Raw genomic sequence first — 15,676 nt, forward strand, 5'->3', positions numbered from 1 at the left:
CTGTCTGTTGCCTACTTTAAGTAAGGCAGTAAGCTCTGCTCTGTTCTGTAGAGCAGATGCCTTTGGATGAACTGTCTGTTTCTGTTAATAAATGAGCAAGAGAGAATGTTTAAAAAACAAAACAAGAAAAAAACCACCTCTGACTTGGCCACTGTTGAGAAATGATAGCATCTCAGGTGTTTTTATTTGCTTTTTTGGAAGATGGAAGCCAATTAAAAGACATTATACTAAAATTCTGAAATAGGAATTACTGAATTATCTGCAGCTTTACCTAAGTGGGGGGAAAGAAATTCAGACTTGATTATGTTATCATTATAGTGTTGAACTAGTGCCTTATTCCACCCTATGGGCACCCGGATTTCTCTGACACTTTACACTATCAGAGTGTAGAATACCAAAAATTCTTTGGCATTTTTGGTATTTTTAGAGTAACTGTAGGGAAAATAACGGCTGTTTCATTAAAATAATTCCGTATCTGAAGCAGTTTACATTTCTTCAAGTGTGTGTGTATATATATAGATTGCATTAAATGTTATTCAAAGATTGCTGATCTGTAAGCATTGTAGAGAATAATTTCATAATTTTCTTTGCCCACCAGCTTATCAGAGGTTGTTTGCGGGGAAGGAGATCTGTTCTGGGATCGTGTCGGAAAAGACGTCAGTCTTGCAGAACAAAAAGTTGGAACCGGCAGCATGGAATGCAGCCTTCTTTGAATGGTTTAGATGCCACTTTGTTGTCTCTGTTGACACATGAGGGCTTTGCTGTGACCTGTAGCCTTTCTGGGGTGTCTTGTGCAGGCGCTGAGTCCGGCCGCGCTTCGTGGCGGGCGGTGCGGCCTGGGGACGGCGCCGGGTTGCGGTGCTCTCCTTGCTGCCCGCGCGCCCCTCGGCCCTGCCCCTTGGTGGGGCAGAGCAGCGGCCCTGGACACACAGGCCCGTGTCGCTCGGGCACGTGGAGGCCGCGGCCTGCTCGGCCGGGTTGGGCTGAGCGGCTCCTCGCCGTGCGCCCGGTCCGGGCGGTTACGTTTTACTGGTGCAGGGCTAAACCTCTCCTAGAAAGCCTCGACTAATGTCTTTGTTTCGCTGGTACATGTAACTAAATGAAGTCATCGGGTGAATAAGTAGGCCTGTGTTTTGGGTCACCTGAGGCGTCTGAGTAATGAGTATAAAGAGCGTTGTGGTAATCTAGTTTGGAAGGAAGCAGCAATAAATCTGCTGTGGCAGGTCTGGGAATAAAGACGAACGCTGATTCACCAGGTAAACTGACGCCAGGCTCGCTGCTTTGTAAGTCAGGCCCTTAGCTGATGTGTCGGTGCCAGCAGCAGAGACACCACGGAGCTGGTGGAAAGGGAGGAACTCTGCTCATTCACTGTAGGATCCGAGATATCCTGTGGAAATGACCATCACCCTCCTCAATGATAGAAATGGAAGTAGAGAGAGCTGCTATATTCCCTAAACAGCGTCTCGGTGAGACGAGCAGGCCAATGTATGTAGAGTCGAAACAGAAGAGCGTATTTGGGGAAGGATTAAAGGGCTTAAATACCCTTTGGAAATAATGTCTAGTCCAGATGAAGTCAGGAGCAGAGTTGCATGAACAGGTAGCAAAAAATCAGGCGTGGAATGGAAACTAATGGAAACAATGGAAACTAAGAGTCTGAATTTAAGAGTATCAAAAGGGAATTGAATTCTGCAGTTATATGTCAGATAGATGTAAAAAGAGAAGCTAAAGAAGGGCTAGAAAAATACAGAGTGGATCAATGACCTTCCTCAGACAGTGGTGCTGGAGCCAGTTCAGTCTTGCCTTTAACATGTCTGACCGAGCTGTGAACCCCGCTAACGGGGAAGCAGTGTGTTTGTAAGGGGCGTGAAAGACTTAGGCCCACGCTCAGTGTTAGTTGAGGGGCAGCAGTGTTACCCTCAGTCGCGGTAGCGCCGCGAGCCCCGTGGGCCAGAGGGGCCGTGACCGTGCGGGCCGGAGGGGCCTGCGAGCGTGCCGCGCGGCGCCGCTTTCAGCACGGGCCGCCTGGGCGTCGCGGCGCAGGCCGGAGGATCCGGGGAGCCTGCGGAGCGCTGGGTGGCTCTGACAGCCCTCCCGTGACGTCCACCCATGGGTTGTACCCGAGAGCAGGGGCGCTGAGCGCACGGGTAAGGCTGGTGTGTTGGGAAAGAGGCTGCCGTAAGAGGAAACAGTGCCTTGCTCAACCTGCCGGAGTTGTGTAAGGGCGTTGACAAGCACTGGGGGCAAGAGGAGGTCTGGGGGACACGATAAATCTGGGTTTTCGTAAGGTCACTTACCAAAGGCTATCAAAGATCCTCATTTGCCATAGGACTGGATTAAGCTTAACAAGGTGTCCAGAGGAAAAGGTAGGACCTAATGATGATTTTTTTCTTTTTCCAGATGGGCAGGAATGTGGGAGGACATTCCCTGCAGCTCACTCCTGAGCTCTGCTTGAGAGAGAATTTTTTCTGTGTCAAAAAATAGAATTTATTGAAATGAAAGTCTTAGTATATTCTGCATATGGTCCTACATTGTAGTTTGAGATTTTATTAAGTCTCATGCATCAATAAAATGGTTAACTTCATTATCTTATAGAATGTTGCTCCACTGATGGTACAGTATGAAGCAAAAAGCTGATTTCCAGACACCAGGCTCCTGGGAGTTAATTGCATTATGACCTTAAGTTGAAGTTTGAGGAAAAGACAACCTGTCCTGCTTGGCAACCATGCTGACCTGGTTCACTGCCTTACCTTGCTAGTCCTTTCTCAGTATATTAAAGGCTTCACAAATACTCTTTGTTCTTGTGTTTTAGTTACTAAAGAGGAAAGAAAGGGGGTTGTCTTGGTTAGTCCTTTACCCTCTTGCTTCAGTAGAATTGAAAATGTTGAATTCAACTGGGTATCAGAGTTAAGTCAACCAGCAAATAAATGCCTGTCTCTAAATCAGACATAAGGCTGCAGGAAATAAAACCCTCTACTAATACATTTTAAGTTTCCTATCTCATCGTTTTAATATTTCAAATTAAAGGGTTTACAGTAAGTAAAGGTAAGTGGAGGTGGGTGGAGCTACAGTTTTGGTTTACCCTGTTTGTGCTTGCAACTCTTTTTATGGACTAATTTTTAGATTTAGGGGTTTTGATAATTGAACTGATAATTAAGATGCTTTTCTTTGCAGTCTTTCAATTTCTAGGGATAAAATACAAGTTTAGCCAACAACGAAGTATTGCTTAGAGAAAACTGCTCTAGTGCTTTTTTCCAGCATTAAAAACACTCTCTGTGTTAGCAGAAATTGTTTTGCAGGTATTGTTTGTATTGCTATTGTCATAATAAATAGGACCTCGCAAACTGAGAGTAAAATAATGTGTTGTGCAAATTGACCTCTGCTCTGAAACAGCTTTGAGAGGCTCTTACACTTGGTGATTTTGTTTCTCAACATTGTACATCTGTGTTAATTTGAATGTTTTGTTGTCGTGGGACTGAAGTATCAGAGAGGAAAGCCTTGGAGCAGAACATCAAGCTTTCCTGTCACCAGTGCTTCAGCTGTGCACAGTGCTCAATGAAGAACACTGTTCTGTTACTGTTTTTTGTGAATAATCAGGCTCTAGGAATCCCGAAAGGCCTCTTTCCTTCTTTTCACATGTGCTCTGTTCTCGTGCAGGTCCCCATGCTGAAACGGCCAGTGGATGCCAGAACTTGCAGTGTGGTTTTCGGGCCTGCTGCCGCTCTGGCGAGTGAGGCTGCCCTGCCGTGGCTGCGCAGGCCGCTGCCGTGCACTTCCCCTGCCGCCCGCAGCCTCTGCCCCCGCGCTGCGCCGCGCCGCACGGAGAGGGGCTGCCCCAGCCGCGGCTGCCCGAGTGTGCTCTACACTGTTGTAACAATCTCACTAGCTCCGTGGATTTGAAGGGTGTTGGGGGGTATTTTATTAACTTGGGGAAGATGGGAAAAACATCTCTCTTTTTTTTTTTATGCTACTTTTCTCCAAGTTTGGCACTTAAGTCTACTGGATTATTTTGTGTTAAGTGAATGGGATTTTTTTTTTTTTTTAAATCCACGCTGTAGAGCTCTGCAGATAAGTTGAAATGTATTGTTTGCATTTGGGTAACAACTACACATCTTTAGAAGCCTTGTTTTTCCCCCCTTTCCTCTCATCCTCAAGTTCTTTATAACTGCAAAATAGGGAAAAATCTCACCTTCCTTTTGCATTTGGTTTTGTATTTGGGCTTGGAAAGCATACTCAAATAAAACATTCCCATCAATAAAGAAGTTTTATGTCAAATATATCAAATAGATGTGCTTTTAAGTTGTAATATCCATGTATATAATGCCAGTAGCCTCCAGCGTTTTTGTTTGCAGAGCTACACCCTCTGTGCTAGTACTTTCCATGGCTGGTGTGAGATGTGTTTGGAAATGTTTCCAAAGAAGTCAGTTCTAAATCACAGGTGTAAAACAAAGGTTGGTGACTGGACATTTATTAACACCAACCCAGGTGCTGTGTGGAGCTGCCAGAAGCAGCTCTAAGGCTCCAGGGGCGAGGAGAAAGGTACCGCTCTGGCAGCTCCCGGTTCTAAGTGGGCTGTGTGAAATTTGCTTGGGCTAAACTTGCTTTGAGCAGGTGTTAGAGCTGTTCGGGGCTGCTGCTGCTGTTGGCTGAAGGCAGCGGGTGGCAGCAGGCGGGGCCAGGACAGCGCTGCCGGCTTCGAGCAGCTCCTGGCAGGGGCAGCAGCACCCAGAGGGTGGCCCTGCCCCACACAAAGGGGTGGCCCTGCGCTCCTGCAGCCGCTCCTGGCCGCAGGGATCCATACGAGAGGCAGGAGCTGCTTCCAGTGAGAGGCCATGACCCTGTGGCTGCTCCTGAGGAGCTTCTCCTGCTTACAGTGTTGAAGAGGTGCCAGACCCAGGCTCTGAAGGAGGTAGCAGGCACATAAAACCTCAAGTAGAATCAACCTAGGCTGGAATTAAACTCAGCAGTCCTAATTTCTCAGTGCCTGATGCAGCCTGCTGACCATCTTCCCTAAGTTCAACCCACCCTCACTCTGTCTTGGAAGAAGTGAAGGCAGAAGTATTGACAGCATTACTAACAGCTAACGCCACTCCTGCAGCACTGATCTGAGTTTCTGGTTCAGTGAACCATTTTTATGATCATCTATAACGTATAGCTAAATATTTCATCTTACACTGTAAAAAAAGCACTTTCACAGATTTTATTATAAATATTTTATTAAAATAGAAATGTTTAAAAACTACTGGAGCTTTTGATGTACAGGGGTAGCTCAAACCAGTAGCGGAAGCAGCCAGTTCTCTTTACCCCTCCATAGGGCAGTTCCATAGGGGCACTCAGCCTCGTCCCCGCTACCGGTTGCGTACGAGCGAAGCGACGTAAACCCAGACGGAGAGCACGTTCTGGGGGTAAGCGTGGACGTACACGGCCAGAGCAAACTCGACGCTGGGAATGTCGATGGTGTGAACGCCCGTGCTGTGCACGGCTTCTATTAGCGGTCCCACTTCAGAAAAGGGCATGTGAATAGGGAATCCAGAGACCTGGGGGAAAGAGAGAAGAATGAAAAAAAAGAAAGAAAACCCTCATGTAAGTCAAAAAGAAAAGGTAAGGCACTGGAATAAATAAATCATTCTAACTCGTGTTGTTATCTAAGTTCTCTTGTGCTCTGTCATTGGTAGCAGTTTGTGTTCCTGTGTCTGCACTGTCCATAGTACTTACCCTGTCCAAGAGGAACAGACACTGGAACTTCTTTGAAATTTCCTAGAGTGGTGCCCAGTATTGACACCACTTGTTCTTGCTGCAGAACACACCTGGTACAGGTATAGGTCTAGTAACTACTACTTAAACTTTCTTTAAGGGGAAAACCCAGCTGTTTGTTTAAATAAAGGGCAAAGTGCTTGGCTAAGCCGTGCGCTTGGCTGTGGCCCAAGTGCAGGGTGTTCACTGAGGGGGCTTGAGGGCAATCACCACCCCCCGCCAGCATTTAAAAACTGCGCGTGTGTTTATGCACTAGAGGCCCTTGTTGGTGTGGTACCACAGTAGCAAGAACAGGGCTGCCCCTTCTCCCTTCCATTGAGCAGCACCTCTCTCCAACATTTCAAAGAGACCAGAATGGCCCACCAGGCCTGCCCTTTCTGATGCTTCTGTATGCAGGCCCTCAGCAATGAGGTTGTAACATGGTCCTGCCATCACCACCTCATGCTACTGAAAGTAACTCCCAGTGCCCCAGAGCCCCATAAGGGCTGCTGTTCTCCTGTGTTAGTTTCGCAGCACAGGCCCCACAGTTCCCAGCTGTACCCTGTAGTCTCCGAGCTGCTTCTGCAGCTCGGCCTGATGATCGTCTTCTACATCTTTGCCTCGGTTCTGCTCCAGCAGCGGCAGAAAGTGGCGCAGGGTTGAGGTGCAGTATCTGTTCCAGCGTGTTAGATGCCTTGGTCTCCATTCCATAATCTTCTCCTTTAATATTTTTTCAATCCTGTGGTGAGATGCACATTGTGACATTTTAATATTTATTGGACAGCTGAAATGCTCTCCCTTGACCCACTTGCTGCATACAGATTATGGGGCTACAAGTGACCTCAGTTAAACTCCTCAATACCTAAACGTGCAGGAAAGCACTGCCAGCACAGCCCGATGCTGTGCTATATCCTCAGCTTCAGCACAAACAGAGGAACCCAGGGCCTTAAAGTGGTTTTTAGCCTATTTCCCTTCTTTCTTTCTGCCCCTCATCTATTTTAGCTTATTAAGAAATACTGCAACAGTAGAAGTGCTCAGTCGTGCTTCATTTCCTCCCCACTTCTGTCACTCTGCATTAAAGGGAATGAAAGAAAGACTCTACTGGAGGAGAGTTTCTCATTTAGACCTTGGTAAAGTCCCAGCCCTCAATGTGGCTTCTTAAGAGGACCCGGGGAGGACTCTTGAGGACGCTGCTCCTCCTGCAGTGAGGAGGCTGGTAAAATTTGGTTTAGAGGTAGCATTACCTGCCCTGCAGCTCCACCACAGCTGCCTTGTCCGAAGGCTGGTATATTAATTCTTCAGGCTAGTAATATAAAAAAGATTTAAATATTAAAAACAACAGTTTTTCCTAGCTCTAAAACAACGTAGGTTTAGGAGTTACTGTGGTAACTCATAAATGAGCTCACAATTATGCCAGAACAATCTATTACTTAGTAATAGTATTACTTAGTAAAATGAAACAAAATAAAAACATAAGAATCTAATGTGTGTGACTCTCCATTTATTTATTTTCAGCATTCTTCACTCATTTTTTTTATGCATTAGATTATCAGTAGAGAAATTCAGGCCTGCTTACTAAGGCCATTAGCAGGGACTGAAATGCTGCCTTCACGGCTGCTCGACAGACCAAGGTTACAGTGCCAAGCTACTGCTTTGGCTTTGAGTGTTTTAGAGATCTGTCCCTCTGTGCTCTTGTCCTCAGATCTTACAGGGGCATTTTGAGGACAACAGATGCACATTCATTTCACAGGATTTGTGAATCTGCTTTCATTCTTTAACAAGGGCCTGGTATTTTAAAAACATTTTGTAAAACACATTAAGTATATTAAAATACTGTAAAATCAGAGTAGTCCAAAGCACTTGGTCTGTTTCTGTGTGTAGTTTCTGTCATCTCCCACCGCCCACACTCACACTCAGTCGGTAATGGGTAGGTTAATACCTGAATGCTGCTGAGGCCAGGGTAGGGGGAGCTTCGTGAAAAGAAAGACTTCCACAGCTTAGCTTTGCTGGTGTCAAAGTTGATCCTCACGGGCGAATCGTACTCCTGAATATTAAACCAGATCTGAAAGAAAGTTAGAAGCATGTAAAAAAAATTCCTGGCACATAACAGAAGCCATTCTGCACTCGCAGCTATCAAATACTGTACACTCCTGAGCTGCTCTGGGAATCAGCAGTGTGAATTCCCATGGAACAAGGCAGCGCTGCCTTCTGAATATTTAAAAAAAAAAAAAAAAAAAAAAATCTTATAACTACTTAGCTGCTTCAGGTGGCTGAAAATCCTAATTAAAATCAGATACAATCATTAATGCCATGACTGACTTATCAGAGATGCAGCTACACTAACATGCACAAACTCACGATACAGGTGATGAAGAAATATAATTTCAACTCTTGTGCTTATATATATGGGAATATATATACAGAGAGAGTGGAATACAGAAATATGAAAAGACTGGAGGCTCTTACATTATCACAGCTGATCAGACAATAGACATTTTTTAATGGACAGAAAGTATCAAATTGCCCATAAAAACAGCCAGTACTGGGGTTCCAAATTGCATACTGATTTTGCTCCAAAGTTAACACATAGGCAGTTGCTCCCTAGGAAGAAAGAAAGAAAAAAAAAAAAAAGTTTAAAAATTGTCTCCAAAGATAGTATGCTAAGTATTGTTTGGAATATTCAATTTTTACTATCAATAGTATTTTTCTTTTGGCAAACTGGTTGGAAGAATTTACAGATTGTTACAACTCAATCCACGAATACCGAACACGATGCCCTTTTTGTCTCCTTCAAATGGCAGAGAAATGTTTGAAGAACAGCCCCAAGCTACTCTTTAAACAGAAATTCTACAAGTCATCTTAGTTCAACTAAGAACTGCTGTGAAATAATCACTTCCAGAGGACTCCTTCATTCCCTCAGCAGAGAAAGTAGTTTTATGTTATAAAAAAAAAAAATCAGTTAAACATAAAACTTTTAATGAAGTAAGATCATGTTGTGTGCTTCTTTTGTAGAAGTAAATGTGGGTATTTCTCACACCTGCACAAAGCCACGAGAGATTGCAAACTTCTGCCTATATGGACAAGTGTTCAGTACCCAGCACCTCAGCTCGACAGCTCCCAGGCAGGCTGTCCGTCCATATTTATCCATCCTTCCCCTCTCCCACCCTCCTGGAATTTGGTGGATCCCAGAGCAGCGTGAAGGATGGATCATGCTGAGCATGGCTTTTTTGCTCGCCTTGAAATACCTGCAATATCCCCCACCTCTTAGAGCGCACACACATCTAATGCTTCCCTAAGGGCTACCACCAGCAACATCGTTTTTGGACAAGATGGAACACAACCGAGTCCCTGTTCCTGCTGCTGCAGAAGCTGGGAACGAGCTGAAGAAAAGTGTCTAACAGAGATTTTGCCCCTAGCTCTACTGACCAAAACCTTCACAAGCGTTTGGTAATTTGAGATGCTAGCGATAGAAATTAACATCATGAACTACAGTCTTCCATGTCTTTCAGAAGAGCGTACTGGCTGCTTGGCCACCTGAGTGTTTCACAGAGAAAAATGCAACTCCTTGTGGGCAAAGAAGCCCTCAATGTTTCAATTCTCAGTCCATCTTAGCCAGACTGTGGCCTCAGCATAAACAAGGTGCAACAGAGACCATCTGCCTACGTTACGCAAGGCAAAGATTGACCATTTGAGCCTGAAAAAAGCTACTACTACCTCGTAGCTGAACGGCTCTTTAGTTTTGCTACAGCTTTCCTATCAGCTGGATGATGACATGTATGTCCAGCCAGAATCCTTGGCAAGAACTTGAATCCTACTCTGTCACCTCCCTTTTAGCCAGTCCCAGCCCTGCCCTGTCTCAGGTTGTCTTCACAACGGAGACGCCTTCAAACAGACCCTCTCCATAGCCCTTATCCTTGTCAGATCATTTATAGCAGTCAAAGAATAAAGCAGGTTTGCAGATACTTGCTGTTGTACTACAAGGACCACAACTGCTATTGCATTCAGACTGGAAGCAAAGGTCCAGGAACAAATCCATAAACCAGACTTGTACTTGCAGTCAGATGGGCTTGTAATCTGAGTTTCACTCTCTGACAAAACAGGGCTCCAATGTTTAGATTACTCCCTGGAAGAATATGCCAACATGGGACAATTCTATCCCTTGGTGGGACCCAAAGACTCGGAGAATAAAAACTAATATTCAGATCAAACAAAAATATGCTCTTACCTCAGGAATAGCATTTCCAATTATAAGCCAGGCTTTTTTTCCCATACCAAGAAAATAATTACACAGGAGCACAGCATGTTCTTCCTCGTCTCCCGCCAGAAGATGAAGAAATTGCTAATGGAGATACAAAGCAAGGTCTTGTTACGTAGCTCTCAGTTACCGCTCTGTCTTCTGTGTGCATTTAATACTCTTTCCCAACACTTCTGAAGCAAAACAGGTCTTTGTCCTCTGGCTTATTCTAAATTTTGCAGAAAAAGGGTGATGTTTTTACCTTGTCAGTACTAACTTATTACTTGCTGCCAATCTATAGATGTCAGGAATTACCTGTATATGATGTAGAATATCAAACCTCACATCCCTGCTGACATTATCTGAGCTTGACAAAACATCTTGATTGTTTTTTAAGTGAAAAGAAAAAACAGGAACAGTTTAAAACCTTAGGTATTCTTAGCAATTGCTCAATTACAACTTATCAAAGATTGAAGTACTGGCACAGCTACATCAGGATGTATTTTCTTTTCTCAAGCACTGGTGCTCAGATAATGAAATAATGCATTATTTGAAATAATTATTTGAAATAATGCATTATTTAAATTGTTTAGAAATGAAAATAGTGCTCACCATCAGAGAATCTCTGAATAGTTTAGATCAGAAGGGTCCTCAAGAGCTCCCAGTCTAAACTGCCCACCCCCAACAGCAGAGCAGCATGGATGTTACCTCACAAGTAAGAGGACAGGGAACTTCTGCTACGTTACTTACGTCTGATGTACTCCACAAGTCACAAATCCCAGCAAACGACACGCTGTCTGGCAAAAAAGGAATCAAAGCAACATACCGGGCCACGAGTTCCTACAAGGAAACCAAACCAAGCAAGTTACTCCTCAAATTCCCACATTCAAGACGAGCTTACCTATACAGCATGCATACGCACTTGATGTGCCTAGGTGCATGTGCACACACCACACACACACACAGGTTCTGAAACCTGTAACCCCTGATATCATTGAAACAACTCTGCTATCATTCCTAAGTACTTACTGCTGTTATTTGAGAACTATTTGGGTGGGCATCAAGAAGCTCCTGTGGTGGATTCAGAGGTTTTATGTATCTGGTAATAAAAACTGATTTCCCACTAAGGTCAATTACAGTTGTCAGGCACTGGCGGCTTGGAAACTTGGAGGTACACTCAGCTTCATACTTCTCTGCTGCTTGCAGCAATTTCTCATCTTCTTGGGTATCAAACTTCAAAAGACAGCAGAAATTATATGAAAATAATCTTATTTATAATTTGGGTTTAACTTCGCTATGCTTTGCCTTATTTTACTATTTACATACAAAATTACTATAAAATTACTTCCTAACAGCATTCTACAATTTCCTTTCAGTGTGTACTTTGACTCACAGAGAGATGCGAAAAGTCCAGCTAATGAAGAAGCGGTTAATTTGTGTTTACTTATCAACACTCATAATGACCTGTACCAATAGCTGGCTTTATTAAAGCACTGAAAATGCAGTGAAGCTGAAGGAAGCCAAAGTAAAACTGCAGGGTTAACATCACATGTTAATTTAAAGGTGAACAGTTACAATCCACTAGTTACTCTAGATGAATGACCTTACATGATACTCACATTACAGTCATTTTATTAAAAGTGCAATTGGGGCTACGCACAAAATCCCAGTAATTTCTATACAAATCCTACTGGGACAACCGTGGGCAATACCAGAAAGTATTTGCAGAGGAGGCCTGAGACACCTGCAGGTGGATTCTTGCACACAAGGCTTGTCTAACATACATGGAGTGATTTTATATGAGGTGTTCCAGAAGCAAAATACAGGACTCAAAAGCACACATCTAATTATATAACAATAGTAATTAATTGGTTTTTGTCATCATCTTTTACAGATCTTAAAATCAGTCACGGTAGTTTTATATCTACTTAGACTCCACCGTACATTTCTAGTGCTGCTGAGAATTAAATTTATCCTTCATAATATTTTGATACAAAACAACTATTTGATCTTTTGTGACCCTCTTTCTCAGATCAGCCAGTGGTGGAAGTGCTGGGCAGTGCCCTGTAGCAAGACATCTGCCACAGAAAAGGCAAGTGGGCCGATTCTTCTAGTCCATAATTAATGGCTGAAATAAAGAGCCTTCAGCTTTTGAATTTAATTTAGTAACTCACTGCAAATATTACTGATAAACAACTACTATATAAGAGTCAAATATTACATTCAAAATGCAAGCAGATTGCTGCCTGTCTCAAAAGCAAATTCATCTTTAACAGTGAACAGTAAGAATATTTTGAATTAAAATATAAATATTGTACCTTCTTAAGCATTTCATTCATCTATATAGAAATTCAGGCAGGACAGCAAGAAAGAAGAAAAAAATTGTAAAGAAAGAAAAAAAGATGTAAAATTAAATTAAATTAAAAATATGCTTAGCATGCCAAAACAGTATACATGTACTTCAAATAAAAGGAGCAGAAGGCAGAGTAATAAAGGACAAAAACCTACTTAGCTCTTTTTTTGTCATTTTACTCTGAACACTTTCTATGATAAGTAATCTAAAGACGAAACTCGGGGCTTGTTTACAAGTAGCAAAGACACAGCACTGAATGTCTTTGTGAGAGAATTATGAAAGAAGATGAGAGGAACACTCTTAAGCACAGATCCACATGAAAACAACGCGATCCACAAGTGCAGCACGGCAGGTTTCTTTCGGATGTAGTATGAGCTCTGTCCATAGGGCAGTGCAGTAACTCAGCACTAGTAGGATGGTGCTGGCAACAAATCATTCCAGAAAATGGGCTTTCTTACTACACAGAGGCTAACAGGGCAAGGTCCTTTCACTCTTCTCCTTCCCTTGCCCTCTCCCAGGCACGTGGCACACACAGAACTACTGAACTTTAGCAGTGCTGTGGACAGAACACCAACGTGTGCATTCTTCTCTCCAGTATCATTCTGGTTTGTGACATGCGATGCTGTTTTCTGTCCACTGGGAAATTCATTCCACACGCTTCATGTAAAGTCACCAACAAGCACTGATTGATGATTTCCCATCCTGAAGCTGCAGGGCTCCCAGGTCAGGCCCACGGGCAATGTCAAACGAGCAGCGAGGGGGATTGAGAACTGGCTGAATGGGCAGAGCTCACAGGGACAGTGGGACCAAGCCTAGGGAGAGGCTGCCAGCCAGCAGGGACCCCAGGGGGCAACACTGGGTCCAGCATCATGCAACCTCCTCACCAGTGCCCTGGGAGAAGGAACACAGTGCCTGCTCAGCACCTTTGCTGATGGCACGGAACTGGGTAGAGCAGGTACCGAAAAGCACAAAATATACAAAAAAGATGCCCTTGCATCTCAGCATTTACTTGTGACCGGTTAAAATACTAGTAAAATAATTCTAATTATATTGATTTGAGCCAAAAACTCGAATTGGAACACTCACTACTTGCACTCATGTCCTTCAGGACATGAAATATATGCATCTCATAAGCTGCACCACTGCAAGCAATAATCAGTTGGTCAGTTGGTGATTAATTACCTTTTCTCTGACTGACTCTCCAGGAATGAGCTGTGGTTCAATGGTAATAAACAGCGTGATGTACGAGCCCTCGCTCAGGTTTCGCACAGAATCGTAACCTCGGTCGTTTCCCAGGTTCTTTTCTTTGCTGTAGCCAAGAAGGACTGGAGGAATATCCACCTTGAATGTACCATCAATCTATCATATAAACACAGAAATTCTAATTTGTACTATCAACTTTCCATAACCACAAATAACAATAAAATAACAAAACAAAACAACAACAAAAAGCAAAAAAGCAAAATTTATCTCTCATATACCTTTACTACATGTATTCAAATCTCATTTTATTGTTTTGATTTCTATCTTATTCTGAAGTACAAATCAGATATGGTACATACTAATTGATTGTGGGGAAAACATGAGAAATGAAGCTATTTGCAACAGGATTTCAGATTCTTTTGTTTATGAACAGTAATACTTAACATAAGGAAAAGTCACACACACACATTCCTGCAAGAAAGAACATAAGCCTTTCACCACTTTTCACTGAAACAAATATTTTTTCATACATATGTACACTGCAGATCCACCAAGTGTAAGTATTTTGAAAGAAGCAAAACACAAATGTTTGAAGACTAACATCATGCAGGAAGGGTAATGTGTACCTATCACCTAATGTTCTAGCCACAAAAAGCACTTACCCACCAACAGATTTTTATATATCTATTTTGCATATATATACATACATATTTACATATACATATATATATGTGTGTGTATATATATACATATAAATAAATGTTGAGGGGTCAATGTCAGATCTACTTTATTCTTCTGTCTCTAAATTCTGAAAGCCTTTCAGAGCTGCTACACCAGAAGATGAGATGACCCCAAGCTCTGGGTATATACACATATGCCAACACTTCTCAAGGAATACCTGCAGCTGAGTAATCACCCTGTGAGTATTTTCTGTGAGTATTTTTGGCCTGTGCCAAACTGGAAGCAACAGTCTCCACAGAGCACTATTTCCCTGGACTCAGAGAAGCTGGTAAAACACGGGCTACAGGACTACCCAGGCAGCACCACACCTACGTGCCTCGGGAGTAACTTAATGCTGGAGTGAACGCGCAGGCACGTTGCAGATGGACACCCTCCACACAAAAGCTGCTTAAAACTGCTTGAGTGCATTTGGATTTGGGTCCAGTCAGCTGACTTTGCCAGGGCAGAGTGCTATGAGAGACTCACCAGACCTCTGGAACCTCCTCCTCCTATCACAAACAGGAGATAAGGTTTTTCTGAAAGGACTTGTCAGAAGAGAGGGCTTGCCCCCGCTTGCCTGGACAAGTGTCAGCACTACAAGTATATACACAAGAATTAAGTGGATTAATCTCCTGATTTGAATGGAATTAAGAACTCACTCTGCAAAATTTTATGCTGTTTAAAATAAGCAGTGTGTGAAGCACCAACCACAAATGCCAGTCTTCTGTTCTGGTTGGGGTGGCTGCTATCAGGAAGGACATCTACAGCGCAAGATGAACAGGTGACCAATGTCTCACTGGTCTCTCTCATCAAACATATAAGAAAAAAGTTTAGTTTTGATGAGAAGACTCTAAGCAAACCACTCAGAAATTCTGCTGTGCTGTCAGTCTAACAGGATGAAGAAATGCTTCATTTGCAGCTGAGATGTAATTACAAGATGCACCTTAATGTAACTGCAGAGCTAAGCAGATTTTTTCCATTTCAGTAAGAAGTCCTGTTCCAATGCAAATGATCCCTAATGCTGGGAAGAACTGTGCAGGCACTCACACTTTGTCCGGGCACTCTCAAACAGCAGACAATCCTGGAACACCTCCTCAAAGGAGGAATCAAGAATTCATTTGACAGGAATCTTGCAACTGGGCTGTTTTTACAACATAAAGAGTGATATATCAAAAAAAAAAAAAAGTATGAAGAATAGAGGTTGATCTCAGTCCTTGAATATCTTTGCAGACTTTGTCCTTCATCATCCTTTGGTAAGAAATCTACTGAAGTGCTTAAGTCTGCCCTTTAAGCCTCAAAGGGCTGTGAGCAGATACACTACACCCAGGTGAACTTCACGCCCAACACATTAATTCTGCAGTCAGAGCACTTCCCTTAAAAGAATAAAAGAGCTCGTGCTCTTCCCTGTCTGTTGAGCTATAATAACGATAGTGTCT

General features: G+C 43.2%; 2 protein-coding genes across 2 annotated transcripts in view; one reads left to right on the forward strand and one right to left on the reverse strand.

Annotated features, from left to right (window-relative positions):
• Positions 1 to 4,256, forward strand: part of FBXL5 (F-box and leucine rich repeat protein 5) — a 34,505-nt gene extending 30,249 nt beyond the window's left edge. Inside the window, exon 12 of the mRNA XM_026052405.1 lies at positions 3,655 to 4,256. Coding sequence (XP_025908190.1) covers positions 3,655 to 3,731 — 77 coding nt within the window. The 3' untranslated portion in view covers positions 3,732 to 4,256. The remainder of the gene's footprint in view (positions 1 to 3,654) is intronic.
• A 964-nt stretch (positions 4,257 to 5,220) lies between these two features.
• Positions 5,221 to 15,676, reverse strand: part of CC2D2A (coiled-coil and C2 domain containing 2A) — a 43,876-nt gene continuing 33,420 nt past the window's right edge. Inside the window, exons 26-35 of the mRNA XM_026052402.1 lie at positions 13,500 to 13,676; positions 12,283 to 12,303; positions 10,994 to 11,197; positions 10,715 to 10,804; positions 9,956 to 10,069; positions 8,197 to 8,331; positions 7,670 to 7,792; positions 6,975 to 7,033; positions 6,292 to 6,469; positions 5,221 to 5,534 (exon numbers count right to left, since the gene is read on the reverse strand). Of these exons, the coding sequence (XP_025908187.1) occupies positions 5,346 to 5,534; positions 6,292 to 6,469; positions 6,975 to 7,033; positions 7,670 to 7,792; positions 8,197 to 8,331; positions 9,956 to 10,069; positions 10,715 to 10,804; positions 10,994 to 11,197; positions 12,283 to 12,303; positions 13,500 to 13,676 (1,290 nt within the window). The 3' untranslated portion in view covers positions 5,221 to 5,345. The remainder of the gene's footprint in view (positions 5,535 to 6,291; positions 6,470 to 6,974; positions 7,034 to 7,669; positions 7,793 to 8,196; positions 8,332 to 9,955; positions 10,070 to 10,714; positions 10,805 to 10,993; positions 11,198 to 12,282; positions 12,304 to 13,499; positions 13,677 to 15,676) is intronic.

Source organism: Nothoprocta perdicaria, unplaced genomic scaffold (genome assembly GCF_003342845.1).
Source record: "Nothoprocta perdicaria isolate Ctin4 unplaced genomic scaffold, notPer1 scaffold_88, whole genome shotgun sequence".
Lineage (NCBI taxonomy): Eukaryota > Metazoa > Chordata > Aves > Tinamiformes > Tinamidae > Nothoprocta > Nothoprocta perdicaria.